The sequence below is a fragment of the Emys orbicularis genome, chromosome 1 (assembly GCF_028017835.1).
Source record: "Emys orbicularis isolate rEmyOrb1 chromosome 1, rEmyOrb1.hap1, whole genome shotgun sequence".
In the NCBI taxonomy this organism is placed as follows: domain Eukaryota; kingdom Metazoa; phylum Chordata; order Testudines; family Emydidae; genus Emys; species Emys orbicularis.
Genome location: NC_088683.1, coordinates 26,615,522 through 26,631,440, shown reverse-complemented (window position 1 = coordinate 26,631,440; position 15,919 = coordinate 26,615,522). Strand labels below are relative to the sequence as shown.

At 42.1% G+C, this 15,919-nt stretch overlaps 1 protein-coding gene across 1 annotated transcript in view; it reads right to left on the bottom strand.

Moving 5' to 3' along the window:
- MAGI2 (membrane associated guanylate kinase, WW and PDZ domain containing 2) overlaps positions 1-15,919 on the bottom strand; it is a 1,116,794-nt gene that overhangs the window by 142,698 nt on the left and 958,177 nt on the right. The window contains exon 10 of the mRNA XM_065403425.1: positions 6,211-6,846. Coding sequence (XP_065259497.1) covers positions 6,211-6,846 — 636 coding nt within the window. The remainder of the gene's footprint in view (positions 1-6,210; positions 6,847-15,919) is intronic.

Below are 15,919 nucleotides of genomic sequence, written 5' to 3'. Positions count from 1 at the left end.
ACTACATTTCAGCTGGTTCCGCAATCCAGCTAAAATTGAATTGGTCATTGATCTAATAGCAGTTGCAAATAAGCAGTTGAATGGCTAGACAGCCTTCTTCTGCAGTGCATGTTCAATGAGAGTCTTTGGATCTGCTAAAGTCACACTGCAGTTACCCTCCTCTTCAGTGGAAGTCTCTAGGTCCTGAGTTACTGCATGTACTGCTGCATTTTCCTTCCTGGGGTAGCTGCAGCATTGGGACATAAAGTGGTTCTGTTTCTAATGCCTTTTGCACCATTGCCCAGAGGGTGGGCATTTTTCTTTACGCCTTTCATGTTGTTTTCCACAGTATGTACACTGCAACATGTTGCCTGCATTCTTAGGGCTGGTCCACACTAAGCCCCCAGTTCGAACTAAGATACGCAACTTCAGCTACTTGAATAACGTAGCTGAAGTCGAAGTACCTTAGTTCGAACTTAAAGGTACTTACCACGGGTCCACACGTGGCAGGCAGGCTCCCCAGTCGACTCCGCCTACTCCTCTCGTGGAGCAGGATTACCGGCGTCGACGGCGAGCACGTCTGGGATCGATTTATCGCGTCTAGACAAGACGCGATAAATCAATCCCAGAAGATCGATTGCTTGCCGCCGAACCAGCGGGTAAGCATAGACGTACCCTTAGTCAGTCTGTCTCTATCCTGCTTCCTGGGTTCTTTTAGCTTGAGCCGGTGTACTTGTTTTGCACTAGTGGCTGTTATTGTTATGAGCGTTTCCTTGGACTGTTGAGCAGCCATTGCCGTCTGGGAGGCATTTCTCTAGGTTTAGAGCTGTCTCTTGCAACAACCTCTCCTGTAAGCTGGAATCATGTGTCCCACAAATGATCCTGTCTGTAATTAGGGAATCTTCAATATCTCCAAAGTTACACATAGATGTCTGAATTCTCAGTTCTGTAACTTAAGTATCTATTCTCTCTTCTACTTCTTGGGTTTCAGGTAAAAATAGAGTATCTCTGTACAGGTTTATTCTGTCTGAGGTCACAGTAGCCATCAAATACTCTTATCAACTGTTCCAGTGTTTTCATCATTATTCCTGGCACCCAATTCTTGTCCTTCCCCCTCAATTATATATCTATATCTATATCTATACACTTTACTTTCATTTTCTCATCTTTATCATGCACAGTCAGCGATGTATACAGATGAAGTTCTTGCTTTCATTGCTTCCATGCTTGTGCAAGGCTTTTTTCCCCCTGGAAAATCAGCATTCCTGTTGGTCTCAGTCCCTCCTTCCTACCTGTTTGCTGTTTCCAAATACTGCTTTGTTTGCTTGTTAATCACACTCTCTTCCTTTCTGTAGGTCTCATTACACTAACCACTGCCACTATATTTCATGTACTGTGTACTGGATAATATCATGAAAAGACTTTGCACTTTTAAAACTAAGCTGGCACTTTATTAAGAACTGTTTACGCTGATGCTTGAGCTGAAGCTAAGATACTATCCATGTGCACATATACTGACTTCTGGGTGCCTCCTCTGAACTCTTCCCTCTCTCCATGTTCCATGCAGGTTGCTACAGAGGAGAACCATGAGGTGTGAGCTGAATGTGGAAGGGAAGGTGGCAGAGCAAAATTGGATGGGAGGGTGCAAGCAATCTGGGTAATATTTTTTGTGCAGCCCACAAAACATGATTCCTCTCAATTTGCCAGATGGGTGTTTATATAGAGAAATAGAATCAGGCAAGATTTTTGGTATTCTTGCATTAGAATATCTATGAATGAATAAAATACTTACTCTGTCAAGTTTTTGTTCTTCCTTTCTTTTCCTTTTCTGCTTTTCCTTTTAGCTACTCTTTGTTCTCATGTATCCTGGAAAAATCTTTTGCCCTGTCAGTGTCTTTTCCTTCATTCTAACTTTTCTGCAGAATTACTAGTTCATTCTCTCTTTTATTTCTCTGTGTTCTCTCCCTTCTTTGTCATGGTCTCTCAATATTTTTCTTTCTCTCTCCACCACATCCCTCTGCTCTGTCTTTCCCTCTTTGTCTGTCATTGCGTTCACTGCTTTCTCTTTTGTCTCCTTCCCCAGTCTCTCCCACACTCCCTCCCCTACTCACTCTCCACCCTCCATTGTCTCCACTCACTCTGCCATGCTTTTACACACATATATATACAAACCTGCTGCCTCTCTGTCTCAGAAGAGGGGACATCCAATTTTCCCTCACCCTCCAGCAAGGAGATGGGGACCATGATTTTAATTCTCCAAGTCAAGTTTTGTTTCTTTTTACCTTCAATATTCTCTCCCCCAACCTCAAGTCTTCTTTTATGTCTCATCAAGGGAATGGGCCAGGTGATGACTTTCTATCCCCTGCCCCAAGACAAGAGAGGGGTTGCTCTTCTGAGGTAGGTGTAGGAAGGATTTGGGAGATTGGCCAGCCAGAATTAGAGCTGAACTGGTTGGCAAGGAGGTAAGAACGGAGGAGCTTTAACTGCAGGCAGGAAGGAGCTCAGCTGGGCTGCCTACTGTACTTCATAAAAAGTTCTGTGTTCCCTGAGCACCACAACACTTCCTTAGATAAGCTGGTGTGGGCTTGTGCTGACCTGGCCACCTGTTAGTATTACGGGAAAAAAATCAGGGGTAGATCTATCTCATTTTCTCTAGAGATGTAGCCAACCTGTGAAATGACAATATCAGACAAACAGATGAATTACTAATGCTGCTTTAGAAGTTATAATGTGAACACACAGGAAAATCAGGAGTTCTTCCTCCTCTCCACTTGGGAAAACACTAGCTTCTTTTTGACTTGTTTCATATCCCCTCACTTTTGGTCCAAAGGAAGTCCCATTTCTCCCCCCACTTAATTATTTTTGTTAAATGGCCATGCTACTGATCTTCTAAGTTTGAGGGCAAAGGGCTTTTGCCAATGCCATAGAATGACCCACCAGAAGATGCCTGTAGTGAATATATCTGTGAAGCAATGTCCACCCTTTTCACATAAGAATAAGGATAAGATTTTTTTGACCAGAGAGTGAGACAAGTCACTTCTGAAACTGAACATGTCCCATTGCATCATATCATCAGGCCTTAGGTCAGCATGCATGAATAACTGATAAGGCCCCCAATAGGTGTATGCATCACACAACTTCTGTCCTCCAGCAAATAACGTAAATAAGAATAGTGTGCTTAGTCTTTGCAAAATGAGAAGCTAAAGACATGATGCATAGAGCAATGAAATAAAATGAGGCTACATTTCAACTGTCATCATGCACCCAAATAAAAAAATAAAGATGGCATACAAAAAGTAATGAAGACGTGTGCCTTGTTTTCATCGATGTCATAGATGAAATATTTTAGAATCATAGCAGGTTTAGATAAATATTTCTAGGGCTGTGTTTCATATTGAGGTTATCTTATCTGAATTGGTCATAAAATCTCTTTCTCTGTTCATATTGGGATAACAAAGAGGAGGAAAGACAGATTTTTATTCAAGAAACTTTCTCTCTCATTTCTGTTAGATTATAACATTTTATAATCCTCCTGCTAGAAGACTGTTCCCTAAATTAAATTACTCCATTGCTTTGTCCAATTTTGCTTTGGATGACTTAGAACAATAGAGGACACCACCATTTCCTCTATGAGACTTTTTGAGAGTTTAATGAACGTGCACGAGGAAGTATTTCCCGACATTCAACCTAAATATTCATTTTTTTATTTTGATCCATGACTCCTACTTATATCTCTGGTACTATGCTGAAAACTCCTATCCCTCCTTGGTGTTCATTACTGTTCACTTTCTAGTACTTGTAGACAGTTGTCCTCTTCTACATCATTGCTTTGCCAAGCTCTTGATAGACAGAAGAAAAGATGGGTAGCATGAATGCTTGTCAAAGCAATGATTAAGGGCATGTCTTCATGGCCATGATAAATAGCCACCACCGCCATTAATGCAGTGGCACCGATTTAGTGGCTATGGTGAAGACGTGCTAAGTCGATGGGACAGCACTCTCCCGTCGATGTCTGTAATCCACCTCAACAAGAGGCAGAAGCCATGTCGACCGGAGAGCATCTCCCGTTGACATAGCATAGTGTAGATACTGTTGTAAGTTGATCTAAGATATGTCAAATTGGATTATGTTACTTAACTAGTGTAATTTAGATCGATTTACAGCTTAGTTTAGACCAGGCCTAAGAGGAAATTCCAGAGAGAGAAAGACTAACACCTTTATGGGCCACAGTGTATTGCCTTTGAAGGTTTTAACCACTATATTGCATTATAAGCTCATACTTAATTTGCTGTTCACTATCACTGTATTCCACTTTCTTCTTCCATTGAAGACATATATTTTGGATAATTTCCCCCCAGAGAAGTGTTAGCTTGCATTTTTTCCACATTAAATCCTTTTTTGTTGTAATTCTAACCTCTCTAGTTCCCTTTATACTATATCTCACTATCCAATACATCCTCATTTATCATCATCTGCCACTTAACACAATGTGTGGTTTACCCCGACTCTTCCAGTTTATTAATAGTGATGCTCAGTAAAACCAGACCTAAATCCAACTACTATAGCACCTCCTGGTCATCACTTGCTCCCTTCAAGTTCATATATCGCTATTTACCATTACTTTTTGCTCAGTCTTTCAGTCAATTTTCATTCCATGCAATACATGTCATATTCAATCTAATGGCAATTAATTTTTCATAGATGATTCTGAGAGGTATACTGTAGCAACTGCTTAGCTGAAGCCTACATATATTTAAATCTCCCTAAATTTTCTCCATCCATTAATTTGGTGATTTGAGAAAAAATAAGCAGGTTTCTCTGGCATGATTTGCAATAGGCTTTATAGGCCTTGGAATTCTAATGCTAAGTTTTTTTTTAACTGTGTTCACTTTTGTCATTTGCATACATTAATACTTATTTCACTTCTCATCCTCCTGCTTCTAAAAAAAGAAATGATAAATATATTTTTCGTTAATCTATTTGTTTTACAGCAGAGTAATGTACATCTAATGACATGTGAATATGGATTACTAATTTAGAGTAAATGCTATCATTTCCAAGGGTGTACTTTAATTAAAGGAACCAGTCCTAGTCTTCAGTTTACATCTTTACAAATTAGCCATTGGATGTTTATCATTAGGATTAACAAATCAGGAAAAAAAATCTGTTTTACTAAAATGTTAAAAGTAAAGAAATTAAAGGTCACCATACAGGTATTAAAAATAATTGGTTCTTACTATTGTTTCCTTATTCTACCCTCTCTGCCCCAACAGAACATACACAGGTTTATTATTATAGGGTTGCTCATGAACATGGAGCTGCTAGAAGCCCTTTTTTAAATAGACACAAAACACACTGACGTTTTTAGTTTTGGGGCAAAAATAAACAACCATTGTACATCAGTTTTTCAAAGGAGGAAAAATGTAGGTCAAATGGCCTAGCAAACTTGACAGTGTAGCTTTAAGTTTTGATAAATTCACATTTGTTCTGATTTTGATCTCCTTTATTTAACTAACACATCTGGGTTATACTTAAACCTTGTAGTGCTATGGGTTGGGACTCTTAGGGTATGTCTACACTGTAATAAACACCGACGGCTAGCTAGGATGACCAGATGTCCCAATTTTATAGGGACAGTCCCGATTTTGGGGGCTTTTTCTTATACAGGCACCTATTACCCCCCACCCCCTGTCCTGATTTTTTACACTTGCTATCTGGTCACCATATGGCTAGCCCATGTCAGCTGACTTGGGCTCGCGGGGCTTGGGCTATAGAACTATAAAATTGCAGTGTAGACATTCCAGCCTGAGCCCGAAAGTCTACACTGCAATTTTATAACCCTGCAACCCGAGCCCCGCAAGCCCAAGTCAGCTGACATGGGCCAGCGGTGGATGTCTTATTGCAGTGTAGACATACCCTAAGAACTTGCAGGCAACCATCATGCAAACTATTAAATGCTAAAAAGGCCTGGGATGCCTTGGAGAGTGTGTTACACTTATACAGAGAGGGAGATTTTGACGTATGCTTAGAGCCTCAAAACACAGAAAAGGATGTACAATAAATGGTTACATTTTGCCTACAGTACTTATTATATATACACATTTTTTCAGAATAAATGATATTTCCTCCCAGAACAAACCATTTCCGATCCAGTACACAAGGATAAGTAGTTCCCATCGTTTAGAACTGTTCACATACATTTTTGTAATTGTACAGACTTTCTAGACTTACCTCCTCTATGGATAATCAAAGAAGTTTCACTTCCAACAGGACATTCTTTAAGTATATCCACTACTTCTGCATGGCTCAGGTTCTGTACATTCTGCTGGTTGATCTCAACAATGAGGTCACCTTCACACAAACCAGGACATCCCTGAATGTCTAGAATTTGCTTCACCCTCTGTCCTGTAGGACTGTCTGCTATAGTGAAGCCAAAGCCCTGGGCCCCTTTCACAATGGTTAAGGTCATGAGTTCAGCTTGGGTGGCCCCAGAAGAAGCCATTGATACATTATCATCATGAACAGGTGGTGGGAATGTGCTATCAAGCTGACTATCTGCTGGAATGGAGTGCAAGGGATGTGGTGGTCGATCTGTTACATCTGGAACAGATTGAGAGGTCCTAGAAATGTATTCCAAATAAGTTTCATAGTTATGTCTTCCATTTACCACTACCGGAGGCCTCTCCATTACTGCAAGTGGTGGCACCATGCTGTTGGCAGGATCTTCAGGATCAAAGGGCAAAGGGTATCCACGACATAGCACCAGGTTGACACTCTGACCAATAGGAACTGACTGGAAGAGTTTGACTACATCTGCGTGAGTATGCCCAAGGACACAAACTTCATTAATATAGACAATGACATCACCTAGAAAGAGAAAAAAATAGTAATGACGTGAGAAAACTTCAATTACTATTGACACAAAAGGAATGGAATTTGTTTATGAGATCAGACATAGGAAATCCCATTCTACTAAAAAGTAAAATCAATTAGAGCAATATTCAGATCAATCAAAGGTGATACCAGGCTGTAATTTGTCTTCCTACAAAGATAAATGAGATAGTTCAATGCTGAAATAATTATAACAGAGCAACAGCTCTACTATAATTAAGGTTCAGACTAAAGGTTTCTGTCTAAATCTCAGCTCGTCTGAGTGTTCTGAAATCTACATGGTTACTCAGATTGCTTTAAAATTTGGGTGGTTTAAGGTTTTATTAGTGATCCAAAGCTGGGAACATTTGACCAAAGGACTAGTGAAATACAGTCCAACCCCTTTCCTTAAATCTGAGTGATTCTGGCAACCCAGGGCTCAGATCACTGCACCAGAGTCCCAGCACTCAAAATTACCCCAACAGATCTCATGGCATCTACCAGCCCTTGGAAGGAAAATCAAAACATTATTTCAAAAAGATTGTGCTTCTCCAGTTAGGCTTGTTGTAAATCTCACATTCTTAATATCACACCCAATGGATTAAACTGAGCATGTGCAGAGAGACTGGCCAGCTATCTGGAAAACTATGTTTTCAGCATAGGACCTGAGTCACTCTGAGGGCATGGCACAGTCATTGAATCTGAGCATCACCCCAGGTATTGAGAGTTCAAATCCTACCTAGAGCAGAAATCTTAAGTCGAACAAACCAAAAAAAGAAGCAGGGATATTACTCCAATCTGCTTCTGTCAAGGGGGGAAATGTAATATGAGTACAGCTGAAGGTGCTGAAATTATTCTTTTTAAAAGAAAATAAATTACACAAGCAAATGTTTGCTGGGAGGGGAGGGTGATTAGGAGAGGAAGAGTAGGTGGGAATAGGAGGAGAGGGTTTGGGGGATCAGGGATGATGAGGGCTAGCAGGTGGGGTAGGACACTGGGAAAGGAGATGGGGGTGAATGATGGGAACTGGGGTAGAATATGGGCAGGGGCACCTGTCAGCTCCACATTTCCCTGCTGGGTGTATGCCGTGGCAGTTCACACATCACATAGCTATTGTTTCAGGCTGTATTCATCTCCATCGGGTACTCTTTTTCAGAGATGAATCTTATTGAGATGAATAGGCCACTTAACATCTCTCAAAATCTGCAACCATGAAGTGTGAACCCAGCCTGGGAAGAAATCTGAGAATGAACTGTAAACATTTGGGAAAAATCTGCCTCTTTCAAGGTTTTTATGTATTTATTATTCATTTTGGTTAATGTAATTTGAGTACAGCAGAATATTCAGAAGGCACTGGGATGGGAGGGGTGATTGGGGTGCAAGAAGAGGTGGTAATAGGGGAAGAGAGGCTTGGGTCTGCAGCAAGGGATGAAAAATATTATGGAGTCGGGGATAAATGGGAATGGGCGCTAGGGAAGGGAAGAGGGGCTGGGGGCCTCAAATAAGAGGGAGGGTTTAGGGGGAGTGGCAGAGGAGAGGATGGGAGGGGGTTGGAGAATATAGAGGATAGCAGAGAAGTTTAGGGGTCTGCGTGCTGGAATCTGTAGGGGTCTCAGTTCCTCTCCCAGCCCACTGTGTGCTCTGGAGAACCCTGCTCCTCAGGCAGTGTCTAAGCCCCTCTCCCTACCCCTCCATGTGAGCTGGGATCTGAGGTTGGGAGACTGAAGGTCATGCAAATTTACACATCTGAAATCGGGAAAATGAATACATCTCTACCTCGATATAACGCTGTCCTCGGGAGCCAAAAAAACTTACCGCGTTATAGGTGAAACCGCGTTATATCGAACTTGCTTTAATCCGCCAGAGTGCCCCCCCCGGAGCACTGCTTTACCGCGTTATATCCGAATTCGTGTTATATCGGGTCGTGTTATATCGGGGTAGAGGTGTAGCTATATATCATCCCTGTGCGGGATTGGGATCAGGGGCTGGCCAGGGGTTTGCGGGAAAGGCCCAGTTTGGAGGAGGGGCAGACTGCGTGGACCTGAGGCATGGCTGGGGAAGCCTGGCTGAAGCAGGGTAGCAGGAGTCCCAGCTGGAGGATAGTTAGTGTTGGGAGTGAAGGTCTGTGCTCAGTGTGCAGCTCATGCTACACAACTAAGGTAGTGTGCAGGCCTCCGGGAAACTGCTGCCTGGATATGTGTATGCAGCTGCATGGGACAGGAGACAGCAAGGAGCAACTTAGATGTTAATGGCTTTTCCAGTGCCAACTAATGGCTTAATGGGAAGGGAGGGGGAGCTGGAAATGTTGGCGGGGTGGGGAGGGTGGCGCTACATGTGGCAGAGAATGGAGAAGGAGAGAGACATACCAGTCTTCTCTCGCCTGCTGAAAGTTACTGTAACTGCCATACTATAAAACTGCCAAGAGCATGGGACACAGACCATGGATGAAATGTCCCTCACCAGCCCCGTAAGCAATTACACATTGCAAACATTTCAAAGGACAACCATGACCTCTACTCCACTATTACAAAATGTACAGGAGGAGGGAGGGGCACAGAGGAAATTCTATAAGCATTCATGTGGCCTAGTGTAAAGACTACTGGACTGGGACTATTCCTAGCTGTGCCACTGGCATCCTGGGTGGCCTTGGGGAAATCACTTAACCTCTCCATGCCTCAGATTCCCCTTTGTACAATGGGGATGATGATGTAAAGTTATTTGAGATCTAGCTAATGAAAAACACTATATAAAAGCTAGTTCTTTTAATTATTACCTAACCACAGCAGCACATCAGCTGACAACCTGGGTGAGGATTACAACTGTCTAAATGAACACCAACTGCTAACAACAAACATTTCCCTGCTTAAGTAATTAGGAAATTAAATGGCACAAAGCTTGTTACCACAGAGTTAAGGTTGCCTGGTGATAGCTTGTGCCCTTCCAGAATGTCGGGGTCACAAAACTCAAACTTCTGAAAACCAGGAAATACAGAGTTTAAGGTAAATGCCCACACAATCTTAACTCTGCCCTCTTTGAATGATGCCCCAATACACCCAGAACATACACAATCCCACTCCGCCCTTTCACTAAAATGGTGAGGTGCCACCTATGCTTCCCCTACGCTCTAACACTGAGCCTACTGCCCCACCAGAATACCACACTTGGAAAATTTAATAACCACTTCAGACCTATTTACAAGCCCTTTACACTTCCACATAGGACAGGGGTTCTCAAACTTCATTGTACCGTGACACCCTTCTGACAACAAAAATTACTTCATGACCCCAGGAGGGGGGGACCAAAACCTGAGCCTGCCCAAGCCCCACTGCCTGGGGGGGGGAGGAGTAATAAAGCACAAGCCCCACCGCTTCGGGCAGGGGGGGGACCAAAGCTGAAGCTCAAGGGCTTCAGCCTCTAGTCACAGGGCCTGGAACCTGAGCCGTGCCGCCCAGGGCTGAAGCCCTCGGGCTTTGGCTTCGGCCCTGGGCAGTGGGGCTCGGGCTTCAGCCCCGGGCCCCAGCAAGTCTAAGCCAGCCCTAGTAACCCCATTCAAAGGTGGTCACGACCCACTTTGGGGTCCGTACCCACAGTTTGAGAACCCCTGACACATGATACCACCTAAACTCATACTTTCCTCTAGCCAACATTAAATCCACAGACTGCACTCATATCCGGGGGTGCTGGAACTATTTTTATAGTGGGGATGCTGAGAGCCATTGAACCAAACGGTAAACTCCGTATATAATGGAAACTGCTTCAAGCCAGGGGGTATGGCAGCACCCCCAGCACCTATGCTCAGATCCCCCCCTTACTATTTATAATACCCCTGGCAATAAAACCCCAGTGCACTGTTACTTGCACATGCTACACAATTCGGTAGTGAAATTATGCACTCTGGAAACTCAAGGTACATACAAATCTCTTTCCTTTGATCATACACATGGGGGTGGGGGGAGAGGAAACGGGACTCAGCCCCAGATCTCCTCATAGCACAATCACAGCTCTATGATGCTTCTCAAACTAATCACCAAATTTCCTCATATCACAATCACAGCTCTTCCAAACTGCCCCTGCCACAGGTCCCGGCTTCCTCCTTACCCCAGGGGTGCTCAACCCCCGCTCTACCCCAGTTCCTGCCCCCCCCCCACTCCTTCCCCATATCCCTATCCTCACCCCTCCTCTTCCTACCCAGTTCCGTCCCCTCCCCTGAGCACGCCCCATCCCTGCTCCTCCCCCTCCCCCCAACTGCTCCTGCATGCTGCAGCTGAGGGGGAGGAGTTGATAGGCAGGGCTGCCGGCAGGCGGGAAGCGCTGGGGTGGAGGGGAGAAGCTGCCTGCTGGTGGGTGCTAAACACCCACTAATTTTTTTCCTTGGATGCTCCATTCAGTTGCGCTGTTCATATAATCCTTTACTGGAGTCTCTAGCTACTCTTTTGTATCTAATATGCTACTTTGGTATCAGATTTGACAGAGACAGAATGGGATTACTAGATAGTTAAAATTAGGAAAAGGACAAATATGTCAGGAACATTTTAATTTGAACAATATCAGATTTTGTGGTGCCTGTGTCTGCAGGGGGGTGGAGTGGATGCTGATGTGTGGCTAAAAATTCATGGGACATGTAAGTTTGTGTGTGAGAAATAATCATCCTGCATTGAATGGCACCTCTACCATTGTCTTTAAAAGTCACCATTTGCTACCACATATCAGATGGTTACTCTAGTTATTTCCTATTCTAAGTATAGGCAAAAGTTTATCTAATATCACTGTGTGCCAGCTATTGCCAAATGATGCCTTTTTATGGTTAACCACTGTGCCTCATCACTTTCAGTCAACATTGGGTTCACGGGTCTCCACTCTGCTCATGTAGCAGCCTTTTTCTACTGAAGAAAAGTAGTTCAAAAATAAGTTTCAGTTGACTTAGGTGTCTTCCCATGATCAGGACTGGCCAATATATTGATGATTATCAATAAATATTCATATTATGGTAGAACCTACAGGCCACAGCCTGGATTAAAATAAATAGCAACTTATTTATCCACACAATAGCAAAAGTTCTTACTAGCCTATTTTTGTTTCCACTTTCAATAAAGCTAAAATGACATGCATCTTTTATAACACAGAAAATGGTTGTGTGGTCAGAATAATCATCAAGCTACAGTAGTGTTGTAAGTGACAATATTTTTATTTTTCTGCAATTAAGTTATGTACCAATAAACTATGATAGCTCTAGGTTCACTGCCAGATCCATAGCTTAATTATTTGAGCTAAAATAATACAGTATGCACTATTAATTTTATGTTTTAATGGTACCTCAAAATTCAGTAATGAAATTAGGATTTTTTTTACTACTGGAATTTCTTTCAATGAATTTATGAAATTGTTTCCTGGAAGCACCCTAATCACAAATCTAATCAAGTGAGTAGAGGAAAAAGAACAAGATGCCACTACAGGGAAAAGAAAGAATATTGTGTATGTAAAAATGAATTGGTCAGTTCACAATGATCAGAGTGTCTAACAACCTGACAGCAGTTAATTGCATACTTTTAAAATTCACATGCATAAGTGGTGATTCATGTACAGATTTCTTCAAAGGGGGGACAAGCAAGCAAATGCTGACAGATTTTGTTGAAATGTTTGAGAATAATATCCAGAGAATGACACATACTGCCTGAATGTGCATCATAAACAGGTCTCATAAAATACAGGTTGAAAGAGGAAGTTTAGTTATACAGAAATGCATAGGAAGCTCTGTGAGAACAGAGATGATGCTTACTTACACAGATGCTGCAGACAATTTATAGTTTTAAATCTGACCTTTTAGAACAGGGGTCAGCAACCTTTCAGAAGTGGTGTGCCAAGTCTTCATTTATTCACGCTAATTTAAGGTTTTGCATGCCAGTAATATATTTTAATGTTTTTAGAAGGTCTCTTTCTATAAGTCTATAATATATAACCAAACTATTGTTGTATGTAAAGTAAATAAGGTTTTTAAAATGTTTAAGAAGCTTCATTTAAAATTAAATTAAAATGCAGAGTCCCCCGGACCGGTGGCCAGGACCCAGGCAGTGTGAGTGCCACTGAAAATCAGCTCGCGTGCTGCCTTTGGCACACGTGCCATAGGTTGCCTACCCCTGTTTCAGAAGTTAAGTAAACAAAATACTGTACTGAATAAAAGTGACAATTGCTGCATTTCATCTTTATTTGCGATCTAGTTCTTGTTTTAATCTTTATTTGAAAACTTCTTTCTAAAGAGATCAGACTTTGAATGTCATGTATCTAACACATGATTAAAGAGACAGTTAACTTGAAAGTCACCATTCTGTCAGATATGTTTGTACCTACTGTTGTTACAAGTAACACCTAACATTGCTGTTAGTGAAAGAAACTAAAAAAACAAATATTCTTTGGGCTTTTTTTCCAGTTTGTTGACTTTGTGCATTTGACAGCACATTGTGTAGAGTCAGTTTCATAGTTTTGTTGATTCTCAACTACAATTCCTGTTTCATGAACTAGAATGATGGCATCACGCCCATGCAATGATCCTGAGTTTGTTCCATATATGGTCTAATGGACAAGGAACTGAATTAGAAGTCAGAAGACCTGGGTCTATTCCTTGCCTCTACCACTGGCCTGCTGCATGACAATGGGAAAATCACGTTGCCTTTCTGTGTCTATTTCCCATCCCACCCTTTGGCTGTCTTGCCTCTAGACTTCAAGTTGAGGCAGGGACTGCCTCTCTGTTTTTCTGTCCTACCACAATGGTGCTCTGATCTCAGTTGTTGACTTCTAGATGCCACCATAATACAAATAATATCAGAATGTATATTTTTAATTAGTCAGTTCAAAAAAATTCAAGTTGACATGTTCAAGGGTCCCTTTAAGCACCACTTGGATACTAGGAGCTGGCCCAGTGCATCCCCATTATTAGCTAATATTGTCCCAATTAACCATAAGTCATTACAATTCACTTCCATTACTAAGATGATTTCCAAGTATATGTATTATTAAAGCAGCTCTCCTAAAAGAGCACATTCCAATTAAGAGGAGCATTGTATAAACATAATTTACAAATAAAAAAGGGCACCCTTTTTTCATATGGACAGATCTTTTCAAATCCTGTTAGAATTGCTCTGGAAATAATTCCACATTACCCATTCCATTCACCTTATTTGTGAAAGTTTAAAAAATGCTTGTGAATAGAATTTTCTATTCTAATATCTGCCTACGTAACTGTTGCACATAGTAGGGGCAGGTGTAGCACATACCGTTCAGGTGAGAACTCCCCTCTGCAAGGTTCCGGAGTCAGGCAAAATGCTTCCAAGTAGTGAGGGCCAGAGCAGCCCCCTTGCAACTTTTGTATCAATGCATCTTTTTCTTCCTTTCCAGAGTGCTGACCAGTGCACAGAGATGTGGTGGTCATGGCCCTGTTTTCATTCCTCTTCTCTTGCTATCCTCCTACTCAGTCAGTGAAGGGCTTTGGATTAAGGCTATTTACTCCATAGGGACAGGGAAATCATCTTGTGCCTTCTTCTTCTTTCCCTTATGCATGTATGCAGGGTTAGTCACAATCTAATCCTCAAAATAATATTGTCTTCATAAACTAGGAAACCACACTGACTAATTCAGTAGGGGGCAAAACTGCCCAAGAAAAGAACAACCCGAGAAAAATTCAACCAAAATTCAGAATCAAATCTGAAAGGTTTGGATAACAATCCCCATCTCCAGAATCTATCCCCTCTCTTCCCCCCAGCAAAAAAAGCTGAACCAAAACCAATCACCACAAGATTGCACCAGACTGTGCAGTCTTTTCTGAGTCAGCTGCTCTTTTAAGGTTTCTTGGGCTTCTATGGGGTGTTAGGTGAACCTTGTATTCTGGATTGCCTTTGAGATGTGAAAGTCATGGAGTTAATGCAATCTGAAGATAACATTTGATGCAGCAGTGACTTCTAAACCTTCTGAGACCCACAATGTTCATGCTACAAACTTACATGGAGACGGGAACATTGAAGGCTAAGAAAGTGGAGATGCAAAGCAAGGGCTGGAGGAGAAACACTGGATGGAGGCATGAGTTATAGAATCCAATCCAGCTGAATGTGACTGTACCCAAAGAGACAGAAGAAGAGGTTCAGGCCGTGGAACGTGAAGGAGGATAACATCTCAAGTAATTTAGATAAGCCTCTGAGCTTTAGGAGCTTCTCCAAACCAAACCCAGTTTCCAGACCTTTTGAGGTTTGCTCATCACTAATTCCAAAGTCATGTCTCCTAGGTCCTTGTGACATGACAAAACTAACAAACAACTAGCAATGTTTGCTCAGCAGAAAAGCCCAGCCCTTGGCAGCAAGAGGCATTGTTTGTCAGCATTAAAGAGTCAATGTCATAATCAGGCAAAGTTTAAAAATATATTTTAGGAAGACAACTCAAATGTCATTTATCTTTCCTGCACTTCCTTTCCTACTGCTCGTAATAATAACTGGTACATTTGGACAAAGATAGCAGCATTCTCCTTTTCAGTTAGCTTATTCTACCACAATGATTCATTCAGTGAGCCACAATCTTGTTCCTGATATCACAATCATTCCCATGGTGAGGAATTCTGATTAGGGCTGTGCAAAACATTTGCACCAAGCCTCAACATTTGCCTGGCTTTGAGGCTTGATATGTGAAAATGGGTGGAGGTTGTTTACATACACACCTATATAATTCATTAGTCTCACTTCCCCATCTAGTTCCCCCTCCCCGCCATTATTCCTCCCTCTCTAACAGGCTGCAGGACTTGTCCACGTCTCCTTAGATCTCTTGTTGAAGGGGAGAAGGTGGGAGAAGTAGGAATATGGAGAGGACCCTCTAGAAGAAGTGGAAGAGTCATTTATTTTTCTAGGCTAGAGTTCATTATTCCAACTCCATCACTGATTCCACATGTCCATCACTATAAGAACAGATTCCTGCATCTGGTTCAAAATCCAAGGGCCAAATTCAGAAGTGAGTCTAAGGAAGTCTGAGCAAGTCTAGAGGGAGTCTGAGTTTGTTTAATTTACACTTTCTTCCAGTCCCCTCTGTCACTGCTATG